We start from the raw sequence: 27,105 nt of genomic DNA, 5'->3' as shown, positions 1-27,105 counted from the left end.
TTTCTTCTTGTAAGTCTTCGGCAGTAAGCTTTGGTACTCTGACCTGTTGCACTCACGGGGCGCTTTTCACCCTAGTGCTTGCTCCCACCGGGATTCTTCCATACCACCCCCAGGCTAACCTTTAGCTGCTGTAATTCTGTGTTGACATGGGTCTCTGGGAGGCCACACTGCTAGAGCCGAGAGGTTTCTTCGATTTGAGTTGAACAAGGGAGCAGCTGCAGTTTCTTGACCCTGGCAGCTGTGGGGTCCTAATTGGTTCCATTCACAGTGTAAAGAAAAACTTCTGGAACTATTGGCTGAATTATTTTCCTTATTGTGCATTTATCCATCCTTCATCTTAAATCTGCTTACAGTATTTCTGAAGCTCTGGATATTTTTGTGTTCTAGGTCAGCTACTAATTTCATGTTCTTTGAGGCAATGGAAGCAGGGAACAGCACACCCATAAACTGCTAAGAGTTGGCCTCTGAGCACAGCTGTCCCGTCCTTGTGAGATTCAACTACAGGAACTCGCTGACCAGGCTAACACGGCACCTAGACTTCGGCTATCGTGGGGGACATCGAGTATACTGTCATGCTACATTCAGCTCTTGCTACTTTATTCTGGCTTTGGTTTGTCACCCTGGAAGATATTCTTGACCCAAGTCTACAGATGAAGAAGTACATAAGGCATTCCAGGGAGGAAAAACAACAAACAAACAAACTCCAAAAAAACTCTCCAGTAACAAAAAAACCGAACCCAAACCAAAAGATGTACAATGTTAAAGACACGTATTTTGGGCTTTATCAACAAGGACTGAGACACAGAAGGAAGCCCTTTTGAATAGACAGGTATCTGGCCAAAGGTAACAGTCAAGAAATAGAGAAAAGAAAACAAAATAAGTCACACAAAGGAGGCAGAAATGTGGTTTTGACTGAGCTGGATGAGTGTGGGTCCATTGTGAGGAATCTGTTTCAGTGGAGAGAATCAATAAGGAACCTATGTTAGGAATATTCATGTGGAAGGTTAGTTGACATTGACTTTCGGTTGCCCCCAGCTAATGCCTTCATTCTGGGGCCCTGACTCCTCTAAAGAGATGAGGGTGTGGGAGGGTTTCAACTGGATGGGCAAAAAGGGCAGAGTGTACGGCCGAGGAACACCAACAGGAATGAGTAACAGTATCCAGAAACGGCCTTCAGTAGTCATTGGACTTTGATCATGACAAGGAGGAGGTAACAGTGTCCAGAAAGCGCTGTCAGTAGGCACTGGCTCCTCCTCATCACATCTTTAGTGGACAGAGCTTTAGAGGTGCGGCATTTCCTCCATCATCATTGAAACCGACACTGAAGAAGGGCCGCAGAGGTCCAGCAAAGGCACACTCCGAGAAGGTGTAGATGAGGGAGCCATGGTCAGTGATGTTATAGAAGGAGACAATGCCAGCCTCATAGTCTACAAAGATCCCAACTTGGCATGGAGGCACCTGAAGGTGGAGGGTGGTCTGGGGGCTGGTGCCAGCCTCATAGGTGTCTTTTTTCCACAGCCAAATGGTCCAGAAGCCATTCTCAGTACTGAGTGAAAACTGCCCCTTCCTCTGCACAGATTCTCGGCAAACCCCCAGATCCCAGGCCTCCTTGCTGGTCACATCTACCTCCCAGTAAATCTTCCCAGAGGTAAATCTCTGGGCACCTAGCACCATGGGGTAATTATTAAATCTCTCATCATTTTCAGGCACATTCTGACGAGTATCTCCAATCCTCACTTGTCTCCGATCCTTTGGGATGATGAGCCATGAGTTGGCTGTGTTCCGATCCAGAGTAATATGCACTGCAGAAAGATCACAGGTAAGCCTGGGTAGGGTCAGAAACTCTTTGCTTGTAGTGAGGGGATTCATGTAAACTCAAAGGTGAGGTGTGACCCTGAACCTCACCATGTGAGAAAATGACCTACAGCAACTCTGGCCTTTCCTCTGATGTGTGAGGAAACCTCACCTATGTGTCTTTGCTCCACCTGTACTCACTGGACACCTCTTCCACATGCTACCATGCTGTGCTATCCATTACTGTCCACCTCTTCCACATGCTACCATGCTGTGCTCCCCAAGACCACCTCTTCCACATGCTACCATGCTGTGCTATCCATTACTGTCCACCTCTTCCACATGCTACCATGCTGTGCTCCCCAAGACCACCTCTTCCACATGCTACCATGCTGTGCTCCCCATGACCACCTCTTCCACATGCTATCATGCTGTGCTCCCCATGACTACCTCTTCCATATGCCACCATCCTGTGCTCCCCATGACTGTCCACTCTTCACTCTCATTATCCCCTTCTGTTCCAGCCCACAATTCCTGAAGTCACCTCACCCCAACATGTCCTCAGCATCTTCTTCCGCCCTGGCACATGGCATGTACTTGTCAGGTCTGGGGAGGCAACATCTAACGTGTCCAGGTTGAAGGATCTACTCCTACGGGAAGAAGGGTTTGAGAATCTTACTTGGCACCCCTGTCTTCTACCCCAGGCCCTAGTGATCTTCTTCCTGGACGACTCTGATAATTAAATTCAATACAAATTTACAATACTCATGCATTCGATGTCCATGTAAAAGGAAAAAAAAAATAGCTTCTACCCAGGAGTTCCAAGTTCTAGGAAACTCAAATAAACCTCCATCTCTTCCCAAAGCCAGAGGTCACTACTAAGTGGCTTCTATTTAATTTTATAGGCAACCATCTAATAGGTGAGATCTTCTGTGAAGAACCTAGAGAGTTCCAGCAGACTCAGATTACCTTTTTTTTTTTTTTTTTTTTTTTTTTTTGGTGAGGACTTTAATGTATAAAGATGAAATAGTCTAACTACATCAGGCAATTCGCCAACTGAGATGTCCACTAGTTTTTTGAGGCCAGAGAACGTTTTAGAGAGGACCAGGTCTTTGAGAACAGGGAGGCATGGGGAACACTCCCAGTGTATGTGTGCCTAACGCAATAACTATTTCTCAATAACTGTGCACACATGCTTCCCATTCCTTACCTTTCCAGGACAATCATCACCTCCTGAGGAGAGAAGAGGCATAGAGTCAATTTTGGGGTTTCTGATTGACTACTGAGACTTGACTCCTGGGGTCAAGTGATATCACTCATGTTTTCTCTGGAGTCGGCTCTGCAGCATTCCCTCGGGCCATAGACGATTCTGACTAGCTCTTAGCAGAAAGGACATGTGACTGCTCGTAGAATATCTAGAAAGTTAACATGGCCTGTCGCTAGGATATGACCAGGGGTTTAAAGACTGATTGAGAAAACAATTTAGAAGGGCTAGGTTCTTGGAGGAGGGGGGTTGACCACGGAGACGGTATAAGAAGAAAATAAAAGCACAACCCGATTGAAGCCCAGCGGCAGTTTCAGGAAGAGAATGGCTGAGGTAGGATATCCAGAAAGGCTCTTTGCCATTTATGAGCTTGAGTTGTTTGGGTGGGGGGAAGGGTTAGTTGGTTGAAAGCTTTGTCCTGTGCTGTGGCTAATCCTCTGCTGTATTTAGAGTGAGTTTAAGTGAGACTATTCGTCCCCAGAGAGTGACAGGCATAATGTTGGAACTGGCAGCCTTGTAGACTCAGTCAAAAGGCAGCAGGGAGCCCAGATTAGTGACAGGCAAGAGAAAGCCTTCCAAACCAAACCAATATAATCAGCTTTTCCTGAACAAACCCCCAAAGAAATGTCTGTATGCATCTGACCGAGGGACAGTGTGAGAAAAGAAGCATAGAGATCATCTAGTCCATAGTGTTCCAATGTGCGGCTAACATATCACGGGTGGATGCAAGATGGTTTTAGAATATACACGGATTTTTAAAACAGTTATGTACGGGCTGGAGAGATGGCTCAGAGGTTAAGAACACTGATTGCTCTTTCAGAGGTCCTGAGTTCAATTCCCAGCAACCACATGGTGGCTCACAACCATCTGTAATGAGATCTGTTGCCCTCTTCTGGCCTGCAGGGATACATGCAAGACAGAACACTGTATACACAATAAATTAAAAAACAAAACAGAACAAAACAAAAAAACCAGTTATGTACATGTTTCATCTTAACTTTTGCCTCTTACTACTTAAACTGACAGCATTTAACTTGATTCTCCCACTAAGCCTATTAATGTCTCTGCTCCTTAGTTTTCTCATCCATGGAATGGGATCACAGTAGCACTTACCTGAACCATGATAAGCCATCTGTGTGCTGTTTAGGAATCTGCAGTTATCATTATGGGAAAAATTAGAAAAAATAGTAGCACCAATATGTAATTTCTTAACTATCATGCTTTGGAAAAAATTATTTTAAAGCTAAATTTATTTTGGGAAGAGAGTGAGACTATTTGCAGAAGCAGAACAAGTGAAAAATCATGTGGGTAGCTCATAGAAATAAAGTATGAAAATGCAACAGCTATGAATAATGTTAGGGGCACTCTTGTGTATCCCAGCCCCTCTATGGCTTTATAAATGGAGAAACTATGCACAGGAAAGAAAAACCTATCACTTTGGCGGGAAATGACACAGCTCAGATCTGTAAATTATATTTTCAAAAACATTCTTATGGGTACTTGTCTAAGCACTAGAATGGATTTTCTCATTTAATTCTTTAAAATATATGTAATACTATATATCCGGGTGATATGTGATAAGTGCGATGCTCCAGCTTCCACACCTGGCACCTGCTGAGGCAGGCACTTCCCAGGGATGTCTGTCCCAGGGTTGCTACATGGAGCACTTTTTCTTGTATCTGCACCCTGTGGTTCTAGAATGGAGGGTCTACATTTCAGTTTAAGAATATATCAAAGATTGAGGTAGCACTTGCTTTAAGAGTGGTTCCAGATAGCTCTGGTTTTCTTCCAAGTTTTTCCTTGTACTGCGCATGGGTCCCACCTGCAGTAGCTCAAGCTTGGAGCTCTGGATCCTCCTCTCCAGCTCTGCGATCAGCTCCTGCAGGGACTGGTTCTTCTCAGCCAGCTCAGCCTCCTTCTCCCCCAGAAGTCTCAGGTGCTCCCTCTCATCCTTCTCCAGTTTCTGCAGCTGCCTCTGCTCTTCCTTGGCCAACAAGCTACTCTGGTGCACAAACTCTGAGTGAATCCTTGATTTCTGTGTGTCCACATTCCTCTGTGGTGGCAAGGGAAAGACAGGAATTTTACATTTTTATTTTTAATAACAATTTCCTAGGCTTTGGTGCTGGAAGTGCTTCTGTTCCCTGGTCACCCATCCCTTTGTTTATGTCTGGGAATGAATGCGTGCACACACGCATACATGCACACCCAGGCACAGAGCATGCTCTCATGTGCATGCGTGCAGGCACACGGTTTCTGGGACTACCAGGGAAATAGCACTGTAAGTGGCACACTGGAGCTAGGGCTGTAGTAAGCTACAGCTTCAGCAACTTCTGGCACCAACAGACATTTTCTCAACCTTTCTTCCAAAACCCAGTAACGCCCATGTGAGTCCGTTTGTCTTTCTATTTCAACAAGTCACAGAGAGTAAAACCTGTTCCCATTTCCAGTGATGCACTATTTCTAAGCCCTGGGGGACGACAGTGGCCCCGGGGTAGTCTCTGCCATCTTGGGAGGGTCACCTGATGACCTGTTTTGACACCATAGCTTGATCCAGTCTTTGCTAATCCCAGTTCCTCTTTTGGGGTCTGTGATTGCTTGTGAGCCCCTTGAATCTCTTGTCAGTTTCATGTGTACCCCGTTTTCTTTCTTTCTTTCTTTCTTTCTTTCTTTCTTTCTTTCTTTCTTTCTTTCTTTCTTTTTTTTTTTTTTAGACAAGGTTTCTCTGTGTAGCTTTGCGCCTTTCCTGGAATTCGCTTTGGAGACCAGGCTGGCCTTGAACTCACAGAGATCCACCTGCCTCTACCTCCCGAGTGCTGGGATTAAAGGCGCGTGCCACCACTGCCCGGCTTGCGCCACCACCGCCCGGCTGTATACCCTGTTTTCTACCAGCAAATCACCAATGTGACAGGCTTTGGTTCTTTACCAGGCTTTGGACTAATAACCTGGTCACCAGTAAGCAGCCACTGAGTCAGGTGGGCCTCCACCTCAGACTTACATAGAACCCTCAGGCTGTTCCCTCCAGTCTCTGTCATGTCTAAAGGGCACAGGAGATAATAACAATTTCCTAGGCTTTGGTGCTGGAAGTGCTTCTGTTCCCTGGTCACCCATCCCTTTGTTTATGTCTGGGAATGAATGCGTGCACACACGCATACATGCACACCCAGGCACAGAGCATGCTCTCATGTGCATGCATGCAGGCACACGGTTTCTGGGACTACCAGGGAAATAGCACTGTAAGTGGCACACTGGAGCTAGGGCTGTAGTAAGCTACAGCTTCAGCAACTTCTGGCACCAACAGACATTTTCTCAACCTTTCTTCCAAAACCCAGTAACGCCCATGTGAGTCCGTTTGTCTTTCTATTTCAACAAGTCACAGAGAGTAAAACCTGTTCCCATTTCCAGTGATGCACTATTTCTAAGCCCTGGGGGACGACAGTGGCCCCGGGGTTCTCTCACAGGATACCTCAGACTCAGAAACTACAGTGTTGATTCTGGTAGCCTAAGACTGTTTGTTATCCACTGAGACAGGGTCAGAAGGAATGGCATGACCTTCTTACACTTTCTCCAGTAATTCTTGATTTTTATGAAGATTGGGGGAAATCTCATCTGGTTTCAAGCTTCCTCTCTTTCTTTCTTTCTTTCTTTCTTTCTTTCTTTCTTTCTTTCTTTCTTTCTTTCTTTCTTTCTTTCTTTCCCTTCCTTCCTTCCTTCCTTCCTTCCTTCCTTCCTTCCTTCCTTCCTTCCTTCCCTCCTTCCTTAATTCTTCTCTATCTAGGGATATAGTGTGGATGGTTCTTGGGGAGGGACCTATATAACAACTCTCCCACCCCTTGGAAAGGCTCAGTTATGCTTGCTTGAGGTCAAGACCCGGGACCCAGCCCATCCTCAGGATCTTACCTTCCAGTCTATTCTTTGCATTTCAAGATCCATTTCCAGCTTTTCAGCCAACTCTTTCCCTTTCCTCAGTTTTTCTAAAGCCACACAGAGCTTCTCCTGTAGAAAAAGGTAGCAGGTTAGTCCTCAGCTAGAGAGGTGGAGGAGGGGGCTGGGAAGACTTTGGGGGAAAACCTAGTATGTCTTACAAAACAGAGTGACACTGATGGGGTAATGGGATCTGGGTCATTACATTTCTAATCCACCAGGAAGCCAGAGAAAGCATGACCATGTAGCAGTCCCCTGGCGTAGCCTCTGCTCCTGAGAAATAAGCTTGTATTTGATGCACAAGTACCCCTCAGTGAAAGAAGAAAATAGCCCTCCATCCCCCAACTTCTCAGCTGTAGGGCTCTCAGCCACTGTTCGGAAGAATAAAGCACTCTTCATGGATCGTTTTCTTTATACCTACACGTGCCTTTGTGATAGGGCCTCACCTGGTATATCCGAGCAGCCTCTTCAACTGGGACCCTGGTGTGGTCACGGTGTTTCCCAGAGTGGTCGCACACCCAGCAAAGGGCCTGCCCATCTTCCTCACAGAACACCTGAAGTTTCTCTCCATGCTTCATGCAGCAGTCTTCCTGGGTCCCCTTCTTGGCACTCTGGGCTGTTTGTTTAAGGTTTTCTACCATGTTGGCTATGTGCCGATTGGGCCTGAGGTTTCTGAGCAGAAAGCGTTGCCGGCACTGGGGACATGAACCGCCCCCATCTTTCCCAACGTTAGAAATGCATCCCTTGCAAAAGCTATGGCCACATTCGATACTCATAGGCTCCACCATGGGATCCAGACAGACACAGCAGGTGACGTCATCCCACATCTTTTCCAGAGACATCTTTGAGGCTGTAGAATCCCGAGGAGTGCAGAGCGGGGAAGGGAAGAGATAAAACGAAAGTTTTCACAACAAGAGCAAAAGCAGGACAAAACCCAAGCTCCCTGAAATAATGTGAAGGAAAAAAATGTGAGAGAACGACACGGGAGGGAAAACAAAAAAGGGAGGAGCATCGGGCTGAGGTTACTGTTAAGCGGCCCCTCCTCCACAGTCTGACCCACGGGTCCCATCAGGCAGGCAGAAGGGAAACTGTCTCCAGAAGAGTCAGAGAGCACTGGCAGGGATAATGCTGTTACTAACTCCACCTTCATCACATCCGTCCCGGCTTTAACCACACACTCCCCCTCATCTCATGCCTCCATGGTGCAGAGAAGTTCATCGTAGTAGTACCGACCATTGACCACTTTTATCATGGACCCTCCATATTCCACCTGGGTGCTACATGCTTATGTCAGTCTTCATTAGTCTTGACAATAACTACAGGAGTCAGGAATTAGGAGTCAAGGTCTATGCAGTTATTCATTACATGAGACATTTTGGTCAAACATGATGGGCTGCATGTATGGTGAATGAACAGTAGGCTGGACCATACAGCCTAGGTGTGCCATTGGCTACCCTCTCAGGTTCATGTAAGTACACTTCAAGATGTGTGTTCATTCTGATATGACATCACCTAGGAACACATTTCCAGCCATTAGGGTTGCATGTGCATGTATGTATGTATCTACATATATACATAGCTGTTTTTATTTATCCTAATATGTTCTTATATACAAAATATATGTGAGCACAAATGCATCATGTAGGTGTGCCCACACGTTCTCTTATATAAATGTTTAGGCACACATATGAATATGTGTACTCATCCATACACATTTGTGGGGAGCCCTCACCGGGCTCTTCTCTAAGCTGCTCCAAGCCTAGTACCTGTCTCAACTTCTTGAGTGTCTTAAACCCACATAAATGGCTAGCACTCACTGCCATCAGGGCTCTTTAAGGGGCAGGACTTTCCTTGACCTCTGGGCTGGGTCACAGCCTGCTTCTCCCACCTTTACTAGCTCCCTAGTCTCAGCTCAGGCACCAGCCACCAGGAAAGCCCCTTCCAGGGGACTGGGAAAGTCACTTTCAGAGCCAAGCTTCCACTGGCCTGTGCGGACAGCCCGCCAGGCTGCAACTAGAGAACTCTGCTGAGGAGAAGCAGCAGGTGGACCGGGAGGTTCAGGGTGGGGGGCGCTGGTGGGAAGGGGCTCCTGGAGTCTGGGGTGGAGGAGAGAGCACTCCTAGGTGGGCCGGGGATCCCATCCTTACTCACCTTACCAGGGTCCTCAGCGTTGGCCACCGGCTCCCAGCTTCGCTTTCACAGTCCTGCTCTCCAAATTTCACTTTCGATTTCCTCTCAGAAGCCAGTCTAGAAGGAAGCGGGAGGAGCAAGGGGAGGAGCAGGAGTTGAGCAGCAGAGGGAAGAAGGGGGTAGAGAGGGCGGAGACTGGGCGGGGAGTGAGAGGAGAGAGGTCAGAGGTGCTAGAAGCTGCTGGCTGCCAGCCGCAGCCGCAGGCGCAGGCGGAGGGAACCGCTTACCTTCTCAATGAGGCCTCCGTGACTCGTTTCCCAGAATGTAACCTACAGGATATCGATGTGTGTTGTCTTTGACACTGGTCTTCACCTCACACCTGGAGCATCTGGGAGAAGAGGTCTGGATGGAGAGGAATCACATTCTGCTTACTACTTCCAGGAATGGATTCCTTCCCACAAGATTGGTAGTTCTTTAAAATTTGGGTTGAAAGATCTCGCCACCGTTCTTATTAGCATATATTAATTGTACAGTGTACTTTAATTATGCTCATTTCCCATCACTCTATCTTCCGATTTTGCTCCCCTCTTCTCAGATAGTCTGAGATGAGAAATTTATTCCTTATGAATGTCAAGATAGGTGTTGTGCCAAGGAAGGGAGTTGAGATTTGTGGGCAGCGGACTGTCTTAGAACCTGCGCTAAAAGCATCGGTTGAATTTTCCTTAGTATTTAGTTATATTTAGAAAACATAAAGACATCCCATGCTTTGAAATATCTAGTCTTATTTAAGAGAGATTTTCTGAGTGAAAGGCTACCAGGCGACATCAACTGTCTAGGTTGTGCTGCCGAAGTGGGATTCGATTCCAGGAACACAAACAGTCCCAGAAAGCAGAATGAAACACAGAGTCAAGCATCTGAATGGACGAAGAGAGCTGTAGGCATCAGAAAACGACCCTGCCTCACACCCCTGAAGACCTGTTGCTGTTTCCTGCAGGCATGGAGAAAGCCAACTTTGGAGTCCAGAAAAGAACCTGGGTCCCAAGTTAAGGTACATTTTGTTATTTACCACTAGATGGCGCTCTGTTTCTGTTGACACGCCCACCCTAAGGTTGTGTTGGTACGTTCTCATATATTGACTAATATAACACAGTGTAACTCCCACGTTAGTAGTTAGTAATTGTTTGAAGATCCAAACTATCATTCCAAATTCCCTTTATCCGCAGATGGTACTTCGATATTTGTCTTCCTTTTTTTCCTGTTGAAATGACCCATGTCTTTATTTGGGAAGGAATAATGCCATTGACATTACCGTCTAGCACACTGGCTATGCTAGTGAAGTGAGAAGGTGGAATTTGGGTTTTAGTCGTAGTCTCCACGACTTTAATGTGTGTCAGTAACCGAAGTTGTCCTGGGTGGTAGGGATCGGTCCACTCTGGCCAGGACAGGAAGGGCATCCTCTGCATATTTCTAATTTAGTGACCTAAGACGCTCCAAAGACATGGAAGGAGGAGGAGGACCAGTTAGGAAGAGGAAGGGCTCACTGGGCGTGGGGGAGGGGCAAGAGAGGGTGATAGAGGGCTGCTGGTTTTAATCATACATCAGAATTATGGGATAGCTCTTGTTGTTTGTTTCTGCTCTTTTGGAGAGCCTACCACCCAGCTCCCAAATAAATCACTCACAGAGGCTATTCTTAATTATTCTTAATTATAAATGTCCGGCCTTAGCTTGGCTTATTTCTAGCCAGCTTTCTTTCCTTCTTCTTCTTCTTTTTTTAAACAAAGGGAAAACTTTATTGTTTCAATCAAAGGGAATATTGGCAGCCTACTCGTTAACATGCAGAAAGGTATCTCAACTATGGAAACTCAAAGAGCAATTTCTAGCCTGCTTTTTTAACTTTAAATTATTCCATCTACCTTTGGCCTCAGGGCTTTTACTTTTCTCTGTTTCTGTATACCTTTCTTTCTTCCTCTGTTGTTGGTTGTGTAGCTGGATGGCTGGGTGGCTGGATGGCTGGCCCCTGACGTCCTCCTCTCCTTGTTCTTGGTCTTTCTTCCTCCCTCCCAGATTTCTCTTTCTATTTATCCTCTCTGCCTGCCAGCCCTGCCTATCCTTTCTCCTGCCTCACCATTGGCCGTTCAGTTCTTTATTAAACCATCAGGTGTTTTACACAGGCACAGTAACACAGCTTTAGAGTTAAACAAATGCAACATAAACAAAAGTAACACACCTTAAAGTAATATTCTACTACAGATAACCCTTTACTCTCATAGGTAAGGCCTTTGTTGATTTCTGTTCCTATAATAAAATGTCACTATTGAGTAATTCATAAAAAACATGTTTCTTTTTTATAGTTGTGAAGAATGGGGAGCCCAAGATAAGGCAGCAGCAGATTTGCCGCCTCCTACTTGCTCTCTTCTCAAGATGAGGCCTTCCTTCTCTTTGAATCCTTTTTTGTAAGGATCCTAATCCACAGCTTCATTTCTTGTCATCGTCATCATCATCGTCATCATCATCATCATCATCATCATCATCATCTTAATGTATGAATTCCATGAAGACACAGACATTCAGACCACAGCAGATGGGATTTCCAAATTGGTGCTATACCTGTGCTTTCAACAGGTCATACGCCAGTTCTACTGAACACCTATTCTAACTGATGATGCACGTTCCAGACCAATGGTTTCCAAGGGAAGCCCCATTATTAGGACTTGTTAGATATAAAACAGTTCCTTGGTTATAGGTAGTGCTTTGGAAAAAGCTTAGTGGTACAGGTTTAAAAATGGTGGCTCTTGGCAGATACAATGTAGACGGAAAAAAAGATATGCTGGAATATCACTTACTTTGTTTGAAAAATTCCATTTATTTAATGTAAATAGTATCACTAGAAAACTGCTCAGATTTTCCTAGGCACAGTAAAAAAATCAGCGTAAGAATTGTATATATATATATATATACACACACACACACACACACAAAATAGCATTCCACTTCCTCCAGGAACCCCCAACTTCCTTCTTTTACTTCCCCCAGGAAGTGATGGGATCTCAAATCTTAAGACCCCATTATGGATCAAACAATGTAAACAAATGTACAAAGAATGTGTGATTAATTTTCCTTATAACTTGGCTGCTTGAGGTGTACCTGGAGAACTGGTCTCTCTCTCTCTCTCTCTCTCTCTCTCTCTGAATTAGTTTGATATAGTCCCTAATAAAAAACAAATTAAAAATCTTTTACAGCTCTGACCATGGAGTAGGGGGGGAGTTAATGTGGTATGTTGGTTATAGAGGAGGCTTGACGGACCGCCAAAGCCAGCTCTTAATGTCTTATGGAGAAGTCAAAAGACTGTGTGTAAAGTTTATAGGTCTTTTCCCAAGAGCTTCATGTATTCTAATTTATTTAAGTTTGAAATGACTTAGTGTGCTTTTACAAAAAGCTCATGAACTTGGTAGGAAAAATGGTGGGGGAAGAGGGGAGGAACTGGTGTATATAGTTGATCAAAACACAATATATGCATGTACAACATTCTCAATAAAGAAGAAAAAAATTTTTACATGAAAAGTTTTCATTTTAAAAGAAAATGTGCAGAGTTGTTTTATAAATTAAAGAGATCTGAAATAAACAAGATTAATGAGTACTGGAAAAAACAAGATTTATTTGATTTGTGTGTGTGTATGTGTGTGTGTGTGTGTGTGTGTGTGTGTGTGTGTGTGTGTTTATGTGTACATGTGTGTAAGTGCCTATGGAGGCCAGAAGAGGATGTTGGATACCCTGGAACCAGAGTTATTAGGCAGTTATACTGCCTGATGAGTGCTGGGAACCAAAATCTGGCCCTCTGGAAGAATAGGAAACACTCCACACCATCTCCCAGCCTCATACGTCCTAATTTAATCATAGTGAAGACCCTGTGAAGACCAACCATCACCTACAATATACACATAATGACTGAGGATCAAGGAGGTCATTTGCTCATAATCACATATTTGGTGAGAGATCCAGAAATAAATAGGCCAGAAGTTTTCCACTACCTCATACTCAGCAGATGGTTTCCAAGGGCGTTGCTGGGAGAGAGAGAGAGAAAACCTGCTTCGTGAGTGTAGCTTTGCTTTCCAACACTGTCATTCCTTAAGTACCACCTTGGGGTTAAGCAGAGAAATGTCTTCCTCCTCTCTCCCAAGTTTTCCAGGCCTAAAGCACTGATATGTGTTTGTGGCTACACTGCTTCATCTTTGGCAGAACTTGGCAAGACCACACGGATGCTCTCTAGATGCAGGCTTTCTTCAAGGTCTCTTCCACAGAAGGACAGAGTGTGGTCCAGTCTCTAGTTACCCACATCTGCCTCCATCTGTCACTGGAGTTCATGGGGTTGGGTCTTCGGGAAGAGTAGCCACTCTGTATGAGGTGTCTGAGCATCCTCCTGGTGCCCCTAAGAAAACTCATCAGTTACTCAAGCACTTGCCTGGTGCTTCCACACCAACTCTCAGAGCTGCTTGTCCCAGAGCTCAGGGACCTCAGCAAGGTGAGCTGCGTAAATCTCTTGGATTTGCGTCTGGTTCCCAGCAGACCTGTTATGTCTCTACTTCTAACAGGAAGATTATAAAGTACTGGCCTTTGTGGGCAGAACAAGAGATGCTTCTTACTAACAGAGGAACAGATGAGAGGAGACACAGGCTCTGGAGCTGTGGTGAGTGAACAGATGAGGTGCCAGGTCTGGGCTGAGGGGACTGGGCACCAGAGCCTTGCACCATCTGCCTGCATCATTATTTCTGCTACTGAGCAGAATGATACCCATCTAGAGCAGCCACCTTCCCTCTGGGTCAGCCGTGGCCTGAGGTATGATAGCGACTGGATGAAGGCTTTTTCTGATCTTATAACATAAAGGGCTTGGGTCTGTGAGTCCCTCTTTAGGTCTGACTGTTCCTGGGTGGTCTGGACCAAGGACTATCATGAGAAGATGGGCAACTAAGGATGAAGGGAAATACTGTTCTTCAATTCTCGACTAACTGGTCTAATCTGGGAAAAGCTATAGGTGTGTGAATGGTTCCTCAGGACTCCTGTAGTGGCTGCTTTAGGCACAGGTAGGATCTGAGGTGTTCTACAGCTTATTGTAGGGCAAAGTTAGCTACAACATGGGGTCGGCCTCAGTCTGAGGTCCAGCTGCTTGGCTAAACCTCCATCCAAATGTCAATTTTTGACTAGTTTGAGCAGGGCAGTTGACAGTCTCTCTTCTGCTAAACTAACTGTCGAGGAGGCCATTAACCATGTAACAACTGGTCACATTAACACTTACTAGGGCTTTATGATTTCCTGATAATCTCATAGACCCTCACTGCCATTCAAGGGTAGAAGTACTCTTATTATTTCTTGTTTACAAATCAGGCAATTTAAGACAAAGAGGTGTCAAAACATGCCCAATACTCACAGATGGCAAATAGCAATGCTAGGATTCAAACCCAGACTCCATGGATCTAAAGTACAGACTTACAATGTTTTTAGATTAATTTAATTATTTTATTTTTGTGTGTGTGAGTGTTTTTCCTGCATGTATATAGTACATTACATGTACTCTTAAAGGGTTGTGACCTATCATGTGGCTTGGGGAAGCTAACCTGGGTCTTCTGCAAGAGCAACAAGAGCTCTCAATCACTGATCCATTTCTTCAGCCCCTAGAGTGTGCACCTTTAATCCTGTGATGCCTGCCTAGACTATAATATACATTACATGTCAACATGTTCCAGCCTCTGAAATGCCAATGTGAAATGTATGCTTTTAATAGAATGCACATATTAACCATGCTACTAAAGACACCCAAGGAAATTAAGGGGGTTTAACATTTGTAGCAAGCTCAGATGTCCTTAGATTTAGCTGTGTTAATACTGAAGGGAAGGGCCCAATGGCCTGGCTATGAAATAGTCACAGCTGCTTGTGATTTATGTAAAAGGCTTTTGTGTCAGTCTTTGTCTTCCTCCCTCCCTCCCTCCCTCCCTCCCTCCCTCTCTCCTTCCTTTCTTCTATGTGTCTATAACTATTACATCTTAGTATCTATGTGTCTATAGCTATTATATCTTAATATCTTAGACACATTCTTACATCTTAGATATATTCTAGACCTATTCTAGACTTAAACCTCACCAGTTAAATATAAGATTTCAGTGGCTCCTTAAAAAAAAAGCAAAGACAATACTTATATGGTTAGATTTTGAAGACCGTGTTTAAAACATTTAAAGAGATTTAATACAAAACAGAATAAAAAAAGGGAAGGATCTGATTTATTTAAAACCATTTTTCCTGTATAGATCACAAGTGTGTAAACAAATGAAAGTTTTACAAGATCCTCCAGTTTCCATTCTTTTTGCTCAACCTCATTGCAGCCCCACTGACAGCACCAGACCTAAATCGGTTATTAGCTTTCAGTCACAGACTCCCAAGGATCCCGGTAAGGGGTGTAGGGAAGGACATGTGGAGAACAAGTCATCCCTTCACCCACCTGCACTCATCCTCTCTACCAAAAAATAAAAACTTCAGCCAGCCAGGAAGCAAAGGAGGCAGAGGAATTCGGTAACCCTGCAAGCAGTCGGTGACTTCCTTGTTACAGGTTCCTGGCATAGGCAGCTTTATGCCAAGCTTATTTCTGAGCAGCGTAATTTTATCCCTAACGTTAGCTGAGGCACATCAATATCATGGCTTGAGGAAACTTGAGTTTCTGGTTCATGCCAGTCTCTGCTAGGCTTAAGATTCAGTGCTATGACCTGTTTTTCTGTGTCTTCCCATTTGGCCCTAGGACCCAGCTGGCAAAGCCAGAGGCTTAAATCCTCACACTCCCTGGAGTGTTGGTGACTGATGCTTGGTTGCCATAGAAATCTTGGGGTCTCCAACCTTCTCTAAGCTGGGCCATTTCCTTTCAAGACTCATAGCTATTGGTGATAGACTTCTTTGATTAACAAAACAAAATAGGCTTTACATTATTCATGGTCTTCTGGAGTTTGGATAAGTAAAATGGTGGAAAGACAGAGAATATAATTTAATTTTTTCTGTCCCCATAATTAACTATGTTATTGATTTTCTGTCTATCTACCTAACCTATGCATCATTTATCTATTTTATCTATCATCCACCCCTTTCTACCACCACCCCTGCCCTGTCCACATTTAGTTTGATCAAGTGTCTTGATAACACTCTCCTTACTGTTTTGAGGAGAACATTCTTCTCCCTAAACTGTAACTCCATATACATGTTGTTGTATATGCTCACAATGGAGGAGTCATCCCGCAAAGAGAATGAACAAATTGCAAAGCAGATGCAGCAGTGTGGATGTGACATAAAGTTGAATGAATTACGTGTTCACACTGTATGACTGTAATTATATAAAGTTCCAAGATTTGTGACATTAATCTTTGGTCATGAATCAGGATAATGGGAGGATGGAATCATTGGAAGTCATTGGACTTGGAGATTCTGAAAACACTTGGTTTTTTACTTAAAAATTTATTATTTGTGTGTGTGTATGTGTATGATAGAGAGGGAGAGGGAGGGAGGGAGAGCTGTGCATGCTATGGCACACGTGTGAAGATCAGAGGATTGTGGTGATACATTGTGTACTCCTATAAAGCTTGCCTGAGGATTGGAGGACAGAGCCAGCCACTAAATTAGACATAGAGGTCAGGCAGTGGTGGCACACACCTTTAATCCTATCACTCAGGAGGCAGAGATCCGTCTGGATCTCTGTGAGTTCAAGGCCACACTGGACTACATGAGAGAAACAGAGCCAGGCAGTGGTGACACATGCCTTTAATCCCAGGAAGTAATATGGTAGGGCAGAGAAAGGTATATAAGGTGTGAGGAAACAGGAACTCACTCTCTTTAGACTTAGGATTTCATAGAGGTAAGCTAGTGTCTGGCTGTTCTGCTTCTCTGATCTTTCAGCTTTCACCCTGATATCTGACTCTGGGTTTTTTATTATAAGACTATTTAAGATTCGTGTTACAGAGGATAACTGTGGAGATGGCTCTTTTCTTCCACCTTTACCTGGGTTCTGGGGAGAGAACTCAGTTTGCCAGGCGTGCCCATCAATCGCCTTTACCCTGAGCCATCTGCTGGCCCTCAACGTTTGGTTACATGGAGAGACTCACTTGGTGGGAATTCATCAAGCTTTACGCTTTTGATATGCAGACTTTCTTGTCTAATCAACATATTTTAAAATGATCAAACAGCAAATTTGATGAGCAGATGGATATCTTAATAATTCATGGTACTTAGGGGAAAGGTGATGGAAAAGATTAGAGATGTAAGATGGGCAAGGTCTCTCCTCTTTTGGACACTATGGAGATTTTGCTTAGATCTGATTCTCCGTGCGTCAGGGAACCATCAACATTCATTAAAGCCAGAGCCACTAGAACAAATGTGGATCCTATTCATTCATTCATTCATTCATTCCTGGCTGTCTATGTAATAACTTAAGTATTTATACTGTACTTTTCATGAATATTTTAAGCCTAGTTTAAATGAAAACTTGAAAACAAACTAAAATACATGAACCCTGAAGAAAATGGGACAATACAGCTATTTCGTTACTGAGAGAAGTGTTGATTTGGCATGATTAATTTCATTGGAATCTGAAGAGAAGAGATACTTCAAAGATTAGTTGATTAGGAGAATATATTCTAGAGTAAAAGGACAAGTTTTTTTTTGAGTGTTTTATGGATAAAACCAAGGAAAAGCTACACGAATCCACAGGAAACAGCCTGTGGCTTTGGGAGAGACCAGCAGGATTAGTATTTTGTTCAATCTGTCGTGCAGACCAGTGTGCCGTGCTAGGTGGAGAAGGGAAGGTCAGTTGTGTTCTGTGGAGAGAAGCTGTGAGAACGTGGTGTGTGAGGTTGTCAGAACAGGAGAGCTCACACACCTCAGTCTGGGCTCTTTAGCAGAGCTTTGTTAATCCTGGGATTCTGGAAGCTTCTGCTGCTTTGCCTGACATCACGTGATGCCCTTGAGCTCTGTTGGCCTCAGCCGCCTGTTCCCAGCTAAGAACTTCAAGGTAGCTGACCCCATACAGCAGCTTTTGTAGTCAGAGGGCTGAAACGGGGTGGTTTAAGAGAAAACTGCTCTTTAGATGAGTCTGTAACCAGAGCCTATCTTGATGGGAGGGTTGGAATTATACCTGAGAACTTTAAGTGGAGGATAAGGTGGACAGAGGACTGGGAAAAACACTAGCAAAATTGAATGCATTTGGCAAATTCCCACCTTGCCCATCAGACTTTGAGGAACCCTTGGCTACTTCTTTTTTTTTAATTTTTTTTATTCATTTTACATACTAGCCACAGTTCCCTCTCTCACCCCTTCTTCTGCTTCTCCCCCATCCACCCCTCCAAAATGGTAAGGCCTCCCATCCTTGGCCACTTCTTTTAAGCCAATTCATCTTCACAGGAGAGAAATTTGTCACCAGTGAGCAGTCTTGAAGAGGCAATTTTGACCACTATACATTGCATATATGTATTGAAATATCACATGGTTCCCCACAAATATATACAATTATTACATGTTAACCAAAAATTTAAAAATGTTTAAGGGGTAAAATGTTAGCCATCTTGAATTGATTATTATATAATGTACACATTAATTGGCACAAAATACTCTACACATTTGAACAATTAATAGCAATTAAAAATGAAATATATCAAAGTAAAGAACCGCTTTTCTTCCCCCAAAGCATTTCCCAGAAAGGCATACAGAAAATGTACATAACAGCACCAGAAGAGAGAGCAACCAGCCTCTTAAGGGGACGCTTCTGCAAACATACCATTGGTTGGCTGTCCTTTCAGGCATGTTTGGTAGCAGATATCAGATGGAAAACCTACCTCTAAGGAACGATGCAGCCCAGATGTTTTGTTTGTATTGTCATCCTCAAATTTAAAAAATATTTATTACACTTACTTAGTGTATGTGTGTGCGTGTGCATGAGCTCATGTGGCAATAAGTGGACAATGGTGGAAATCAGAGTCTCTTCTTCTGCTGGGTAGGTTCCAGGGATCAAACTTGGGCTTCAGGCTTGACAGAAGGCAATTTGACCAGCTGAACTATCTTGCCAGCCCTCATCCTGTTTCTTTGGAGAATTACTCTTCCCTCAGTATGCAGTCTGAGAAGGCTCTCTGGATGATTAGGGTTCTAGGTTTCACTCAGGTGAAAACCAGAAGTTGCTCAGGGCCAAGTGAAGGTGGCTGTTGATGGCTAAAGAAAAGGCAGTTAGCAATAGTCAGAAATTAATTCAGAAAATGTATCCAAGAACACTTCATTCAGAGAAGGAAAATCAAACTCAGCAAGAGCTCCTGGGAGGAGCGTTGCTATTTTTTTTTTTTCTTGTTTTTCGAGACAGGGTTTCTCTGTGTAGCTTTGCGCCTGTCCTGGAACTCACTTGGTAGCCCAGGCTGGTCTTGAACTCACAGAGATCCTGTCCTGGAACTCACTTGGTAGCCCAGGCTGGTCTTGAACTCACAGAGATCCGCCTGGCTCTGCCTCCCGAGTGCTGGGATTAAAGGCATGCGCCACCACCGCCCGGCTTCGTTGCTATTTTTTAATGACCTGGTAATGGGCTTTGAGTCAGCTCTTCTTTTCCAGCTCAGTGACCACATAAATGAATGTCTCCTTCTCACAGGGTGGACAGTTTCCTCCTGGAGTCAGTATGTTCTGCAACTCCAGCACTCCTGGTCACTCTACCTTCCTCCTCACTGGCTTTCCAGGCCTGGAAGCCTCCCACCATTGGGTTTCCATTCCTATCAACCTCGTTTGTGTGGTTTCCATCCTGGGCAACAGCATCATCCTGTTCCTGATCCGCACAGATCCAGCCTTACATGAACCCATGTACATCTTCCTGTCCATGCTAGCGGCCTCTGATCTGGGTCTCTGTGCCTCCACCTTCCCTACCATGGTGCGGCTCTTCTGGCTGGGTATTCGGGAGCTGCCTTTTGATCTCTGTGCAGCACAGATGTTTTTCATCCATGCCTTCACCTATGTGGAATCTGGTGTGCTACTGGCCATGGCCTTTGATCGCTTCATTGCCATCCGGGATCCTCTGCACTATGCCACAATCCTTCCCCACTCGGCAGTGGCCAAAGTCGGGGCTGCCGTTTTGGTAAGGGCCATCCTACTTAACCTCCCTGGACCCATCCTTCTGCGCCGTCTGCTCTTTCCCCAGATCAGTGTCCTCTCCCACTGCTACTGCCTGCACTGTGACCTAGTGGGACTGGCTTGCTCAGACACTCAGATCAACAGCTTGGTTGGCCTGGTCTCCATCCTCCTCTCACTGGGCCTCGACTCCTCCCTCATCATGCTGTCCTATGCTCTGATCCTACGGACTGTGCTGAGCATTGCATCGCCTGGAGAACGGCTCAAGGCACTCAACACGTGTGTCTCACACCTCTGTATTGTTCTCATCTTTTATTTGCCCAAGTTGGGGCTGTCTGTCCTGCACCGAGTGGAGAAACACAGCTACCCAGCTCTGGCAGTGCTTATGGCCAATCTGCACTTCCTGGTGCCACCCTTCATGAACCCCGTCGTCTATTGCATCAAGTCAAAGCAGATCCGTCAGGGCTTCTTAAAGCGCTTCCAGCAGAAGAGGGTAGATGTTTCCTAGGACAGAAGGACCCACGGGCACATGACCTCAGTGGGCCACCATGAATCTTGAGGTGGGTGAGGTGTAGCGAATGGGTCAACTTTTGAGGCCTTCGAATACCTTGTCTTAATTGTTGAACCCTTTGTGGGGCCCTCCTGGCTTCAGTAATTATAGACTTCAGACACTGAACACATCAGAGTATCACATTGATAATCCTTTCCATGTTCTATTAAATCAGTGCTGAACTACCCTAGACTCAAACATGCTGCAACATCTTACCCAGGCTGCTAATCTCACTGAGAGAATGTTGGTATCAATCTGTTCTAGTTTCATTTCTGTGACCATGATAAAATACCCAGACAGAAAGCAACACAGGGGAGAAAAGGCTTTATTTGGTTTACAGGTAGTCTGTAATTGAATGGAAGTCAGCACAGGAACTTGAAGCATCATATCTGTAGTCAAGAGCAGAAGAGAATAAACACATGGATTCTAGCCTGCTGGTACTCAGCCATCCCATTTCACTCCTATACAGCCCAGGATCCCTTGCCAAGGGAATGGTACCACCCACAATGGGCTGGGTTTTTTAACGATCAAGACAACCCTCTACACACATGCCCACAGACCAATCCGATCTAGGAAATCCTGCAGTGGAGACTTCCTTCTCAGGTGGTTCTAGATTGTGTCCAATTGATAGTTAAAACTAATTGGCACACTGTCTATATAGGCATCTCTCCTTCCTAGATTTTTCTTTGTGTTTTATGCATAAACCTAAGGAAGAACTGACATAAACTGTGTTTATTTACCTTCCCCCAAATTTTGTATTAACTGGCTCCTATGTCATGAAACACAAAGGGAGGCGGGTGATGACAGATGACAACATTGCACTTACTTGCAGCTTAGGGAAAGGTAACTATATCTGTACAAAATTCTTTTTTTTTTTTTTCGAGACAGGGTTTCTCTGTGCAGTTTTGTGCCTTTCCTGGAACTCACTCTGTACCCCAGGCTGGCCTCAAACTGACAGATATCCGCCTGCCTCTGCCTCCCAAGTGCTGGGATTAAAGGTGTGCGCCACCACCGCCCAGCTGTACAAAATTCTTTGAGAATTGTGCACAATGTATTTTGATCATATTCACCCTTTCCCAAACTGCTTCCAGACTCACCCCCTTGCTTATCTGCTCAACTTTGTGTCCTCATTTTTTTTTAAACCCACCAAGTCCAACTTGTACTGCATATATACTTGTGGGTTTTCAGTCATTCACTAGGATGTACTTGACCTACCAGGGACCACAGCCTTAAATAATAAAATGGACTCTCTTTCTATCAACAGCTTGCCAATAGCGCCTCAGCCAGGGGTTGGACTTTGTGCCCACCTCCCTTCTCCATGGTGGCGTTTTATCTGGCTGTGGCCTGCAGATGTCTTATGCATGCTGTCAGTCTACATGCAACCACCAGCTGCACCTAGAAACCATTGTTTCCTTCTGGTCATCCACTGCCTCTGGCTCTTACGGTCTTTCCATCATCTCTTATGCAGAGATCCCTGAGCCTTGAGCGGAAAGGACATCATATAAAAATCCCATTTAAGGCTAAGCATTGACAGTCTCTTATTCTCTGCACCTTGACTAGTGGTGGGTGTCTGTATTCATCACTATGCTCTTCAGAAAGAGGCTTGCCTGATGAAGCCCAAGAGATGCACTAATCTATGGGTGTAATGATAAGTCATTAGGAATTGCTTTAATACTATGTCTGTTTAGAAGAGTAATAGTAGTAGGTTCTCCCTTAGAAATCATGACCTGTCTAGTCACAGGTTCTTGGCCCTGAGAAGTGAGATTTCTCCTTTTCTTTTCTTTTCTTTTCTTTTCTTTTCTTTTCTTTTCTTTTCTTTTCTTTTCTTTTCTTTTCTTTTCTTTTTTTCTTTGTCCTGTGTACCTTTTGCTTTTAATAAAAAAAGTTTGGTATTGTCAGGGTTAAGGAAATTGCTTCTGGGAGGCACTTGTTTCTTAGGTACAAAAGCAACACTAGACTTTTCTTCACTTCCACAGCACTTGACCTGTAGTCTATAGTCTCCAAAAGGCAAAGGATTCAGGACTGAAGGATTCTCATTCTATTTCTGTCATTTCTCTTAATATAAATTATTCAATTTATCTTGAATAAACATGGATATCCTTGGTGGAAAAAACCATGACAGGCCTGTTAAGTAAGACTTTATAGCTACCTAGACAATCGAGAATCTAATGATTATGGTCATTTACCGTTTTCATGAACTGAGAAGAGGGAGAATGAGGAACTTGGGGACAGGAAGACAGCATGGGGAACTATGAATCTCGAGGCAAGATGTGTGATTGAAAAGCTTGTGTGCCCTGCTGTGTCACATTCACACTGTAGTGTGAATCCTGTGTAACTCAGAAGTCTGTGCATGTCAGTAAGTAGAAGGAGGCTTTTGTGAGCCCCGTGTCTGAAGGTCACAGACACTGTCCTTAGACATCAAGAAGTTTGGGCTGGGAAAGCCATTGCTCAGAATAAATGGCTTTTTCTGTGCGGGCTTGGAAGATAAGAATACTGAAAGAACTACAGAAGATGGAGGCCTGGCTTGTGAATTTCCATTTTGACACACTGTATCTTGTACCATCTGGTGGACCACATCAGTGAATTTGGTTTGGCCCCTTTTTTGCTTCACCTACTAGCCCAGTAACAAGAAGGTTCTGGACTCGGAGGGAGTCCGTTTCACTGAGGGATTTACCAGTCTCTGTCAGAAACTAGAGGCTGACCTGATGGCATTCAGGATCATAGCCATGCATAGGCAGTTGAAACAAACAACTAACAAACAAGCAAACACACAATTGTTTTAGTGCCCAGAGGCTAGAACATTCCCATTCATTAGATCCAAGGAGTAAAGCCTGGATACCAGACACTCAGCTGGGGATTATAGGGATCCTGGACTCTCTCATGCTTATGCGACAGCATCTCTGAACTTGGCAATGTCTTTCTCTTTTTTTTCTTTTTAATTTTGAAAGATTTATTTATTTTATATGTATGAGTGCTTTTTAAAATATGTTTTTAATTGAAATAGAACTATATTACTTTCTCCCCTCCCTTTCTTCCCTCCATCCCCTCCCAGGTACCTGGGATAATGCATGAGTTTTTGCCTGCATATTTGGATATGCATCATGTGTGTGCCTGGTGCCCATGGAGGTCAGAAGAGAGCACTGGACTCCTGGAACTGGAGGGTTATCAGTCACCACATGGGTGCTGAGTCATCCCTCCAGCCCCATTGATGATGTCTCTCAATGGTCACTCTTGGTCAGTGCAGCATGGCTGTTTCATGGCCGTTATAACATTACAGGCTGGTAGGGATCTAGGATCCTATATATACACAGCTTCATTTTCACTATGTAAACATCTCAGCCTGCCCCACAGTCCTTTCCTTTGCTTTACAAGCCAAGTAACTACAGAACAGTTGAGTTGTGCACAATAAGGAGTCCTGAGATGGTCTGTGAAATGCTTTGCTATGTGCTGGGTTGTGGTGGTGCACGCCTTTAATCCCAGCACTCAGGAGGCAGAGGCAGGCGGATCTCAGTGAGTTCGAGGCCAGCCTGGTCTACAGAGTGAGTTCCAGGAAAGGCACAAACTACACAGAGAAACCTTGTCTTGAAAAACCAAAAAAAAAAAAAAAAATGCTTTGCTATTAGTTTACCCTGATAGAGATTGTTAGGAAAGGATACAGTGTTAGGATACAGTGGCCCTTAGATTTCAGTGTTAATAAAAATGTCCATGCACATGAATGTAATGCTTCTGGTCTTACTCTGTGTTATAATCAGACTGCATGGATATGTAGAAAACACAAGTTTAAAAATCTTGTTCTGGGGGCTGGAGAGATGGCTCAGAGGTTAAGGGCATTGACTGCTCTTCCAGAGGTCCTGAGTTCAATTCCCAGCAATCACATGGTGGCTCACAACCATCTATAATGAGATCTGATGCCCTCTTCTGGTGTGCAGACATAACACTGTATACAAAATAAATCAATTAAAAAAAATCTTTCTAAAAAAAAAAAATCTTGTTCTGGGCCAGGCAGCAGTGGCGCATGCCTTTAATCCCAGCACTTGGGAGGCAGAGCCAGGTGGATTTCTGTGAGTTCAAGGTCAACCTGGTCTACAGAGCTAGATCCAAGATAGGCACCAAAACGACACGGAGAAACTCTGTTAAAAAAAAAAAAACAAACCAAAACAACAACAACAAAAAACTTGTTCTGTCCCATACTACTGTGTGGCCTTCAGTTAACTACATCACCTTTCTGAGTCTCCATTTTCTTAGATAGAAACACCTACCTTGCAGATATGTGGAGATTTAACTATACAAAGCACACAATTCAGCACCAGAAGACCCTTCGATGTGGGTTTGGTTATTTGACTAGTAACTTTTTTTTCTTTGTACTCTAAACACCATGGAGACAGTTTCTTGACTTATCCAATCCTATTGCTCACATAGTTTAGACTACTTCAAGCCTTTTGTGCATTAAATAAATAAGCAAAAGACTGAATTCCTAGCAAATGCAGCTGATCATGTAACTTCTATTGAACCGACGGAACATTTGTTATAATAATTGACATTACACAATTTAAGGTAGCATTGATTCAAGTTGTAGTTGCCCTTATACCACAAAGATGTGAAGATGAAATAGGCTCTATGTTCAGAATATTAAGAAATATGGGAATATGTAATAATGACATAACTTAATGTCTTATATCCCTTGGGCCCCATATATCTGAGACAGTGATCTTGCCTAGCTGTCTGCACACCCAGATCATGTATAATTTAATTATCCTTTCCCAAAGCTCTAGGAACCCCAAGAGACCTCTTTTAGCTTTGAGAGCTGAGTTGAGAATCTTCTAATTCCCTATCACCTGAACCATAACACAATCTCACAGCACAGTTAAACGTAAGTATAGAATGCTGACTTATGCTTTAGAAGCATTTATAAAAACAGCATTTAATCCTTGCCTGGCATCGGAAGCTTGTATTGATATTTCTTTTTTATGGAGGAAGAAAACTGCTATGCTCTAGAGTTGGAGGAGGACAGACTTGCTTTCTCACTGCTGTTTATAGTTTTCCTAAAAAGCTCGTGTGTATGTGTGTGTGTGTGTGTGTGTGTGTGTGTGTGTGTGTGTGTGTGTGTGTGTAGGCAGAGGACAACATTGGCTGTCATTCCTCTAAGCATTTTATTTACTAAACTATCTCCTTGGTACCTAGGCTCCTATTTTTATAGGTTTATAGATGATTTTCACGCAGGGCCCTACTTATATTGCCCCTTCTATATTTCTTCACGTCTTTTGTAGGTACTTATAAGGCATTGATAATACACTGTTGTCCTTCTTCAGAGGTAGAATTTTCCATTGAGCAACATCTTGTCTTTCTCAACTTGTTCTACATTTGTTGGTGTATCAAGACTTAACATGCTATTGAATGGAAAAAACATTTCCCCAAGACTTTAGATTTTTGTGATCAGGCATTTGAAATCAATAGGCACAGAGTTAAAGCCTTGCTTTAAGCCTGTATGAGGGACAAATCCACATTTAATGGTATATTCCAAGATTTTGTCCTTTAAGAAGGTATTGTGCCTAGCCTAGACTAAATTTCTGTATCTCCCAAACTGCCAACCCTGTCAGGTGTCACTTGTAAAGATGTAAAGCTTAATTTTCTTCTCCCATCCCTCCTCCTTTATTTCCCCTCTTCCTCCTCCATCTCCTTCCCTTTATCAGCTTCCTCCTCTTTCTTTCTTTATTGTTATAGGGTCTCATTATGTAGCTCAGATTGGCCGCAAATTAATGATCTTTCTGCCTCAATATCTTGAATGCTGGAATTACAGATTATGTCACCATGCCTGGCCTTAAGGCTTAGTTCTCATCTCTGAAACGCAGTTTCTAAGCAGTTATTATGCTTGACAGCCAGCTGGCTTCATGCATGAAACTATGAAAGATGTTTTATAGTTTGGCAGCTTCCGTTTTTCAGGTTCTCATTTTTTCCTTCGGGGTCATACCTCTTTATAAATCCATTTTAATTTGTATCATCTTCTTGTCCCTTTGGAGAAGATATGAACTTTGCCCACCTGACTGAAGTACTTATGTCCCAGGAAGATGGGTAGGCTTGTAAAGCTATTTCACCGGGGGAACTGCTTAAGTCATCTTCATCCATCTAGAGTGTAACAAGCCCACACATTCAAGATTATATTTCCAAAGGGCCTGATTTATTATGGGTTGGATTGAGAGAGGGATTTCTGTACCTTCCCAGTTGGATTATGCAACCACGAGGATCCTAATGGATCTCCAAGCTAATTGTATTAGAAAATAAATAATACCCAGTCACTCTCCTGTCTCCATACAGAAACATGCTATATGGT

At 43.9% G+C, this 27,105-nt stretch overlaps 2 protein-coding genes and 1 long non-coding RNA gene across 3 annotated transcripts; 2 read left to right on the top strand and 1 right to left on the bottom strand.

Moving 5' to 3' along the window:
* Window positions 1–800: 800 nt before the first annotated feature.
* On the bottom strand, window positions 801–9,238 carry Trim21 (tripartite motif containing 21). The gene is made up of 7 exons (XM_059269582.1): window positions 9,131–9,238; window positions 7,426–7,829; window positions 6,956–7,051; window positions 4,881–5,111; window positions 3,005–3,027; window positions 2,344–2,444; window positions 801–1,802 (listed from the first exon to the last, which is right to left on the bottom strand). Exons 2-7 carry the CDS (start codon window positions 7,819–7,821, stop codon window positions 1,258–1,260), a joined length of 1,392 nt encoding a protein of 463 aa, XP_059125565.1. The 5' UTR covers window positions 7,822–7,829; window positions 9,131–9,238; the 3' UTR covers window positions 801–1,257.
* On the top strand, window positions 8,812–12,046 carry LOC131916280 (uncharacterized). The gene is made up of 4 exons (XR_009380526.1): window positions 8,812–9,022; window positions 9,431–9,575; window positions 10,104–10,157; window positions 11,461–12,046. It is a non-coding gene; the product is annotated as an uncharacterized LOC131916280 (long non-coding RNA).
* A 7,738-nt stretch (window positions 12,047–19,784) lies between these two features.
* On the top strand, window positions 19,785–20,735 carry LOC131901809 (olfactory receptor 51G2-like). Its single transcript, XM_059252885.1, has one exon. The coding sequence runs from the start codon at window positions 19,785–19,787 to the stop codon at window positions 20,733–20,735; it is 951 nt and encodes a 316-aa protein (XP_059108868.1).
* Window positions 20,736–27,105: the final 6,370 nt, after the last annotated feature.

Source organism: Peromyscus eremicus, chromosome 1 (genome assembly GCF_949786415.1).
Source record: "Peromyscus eremicus chromosome 1, PerEre_H2_v1, whole genome shotgun sequence".
NCBI classification, from domain to species: Eukaryota; Metazoa; Chordata; class Mammalia; order Rodentia; family Cricetidae; genus Peromyscus; species Peromyscus eremicus.
Note: the sequence above shows the minus strand (reverse complement) of the source record. Positions and strands in the feature narration are given on the sequence as shown.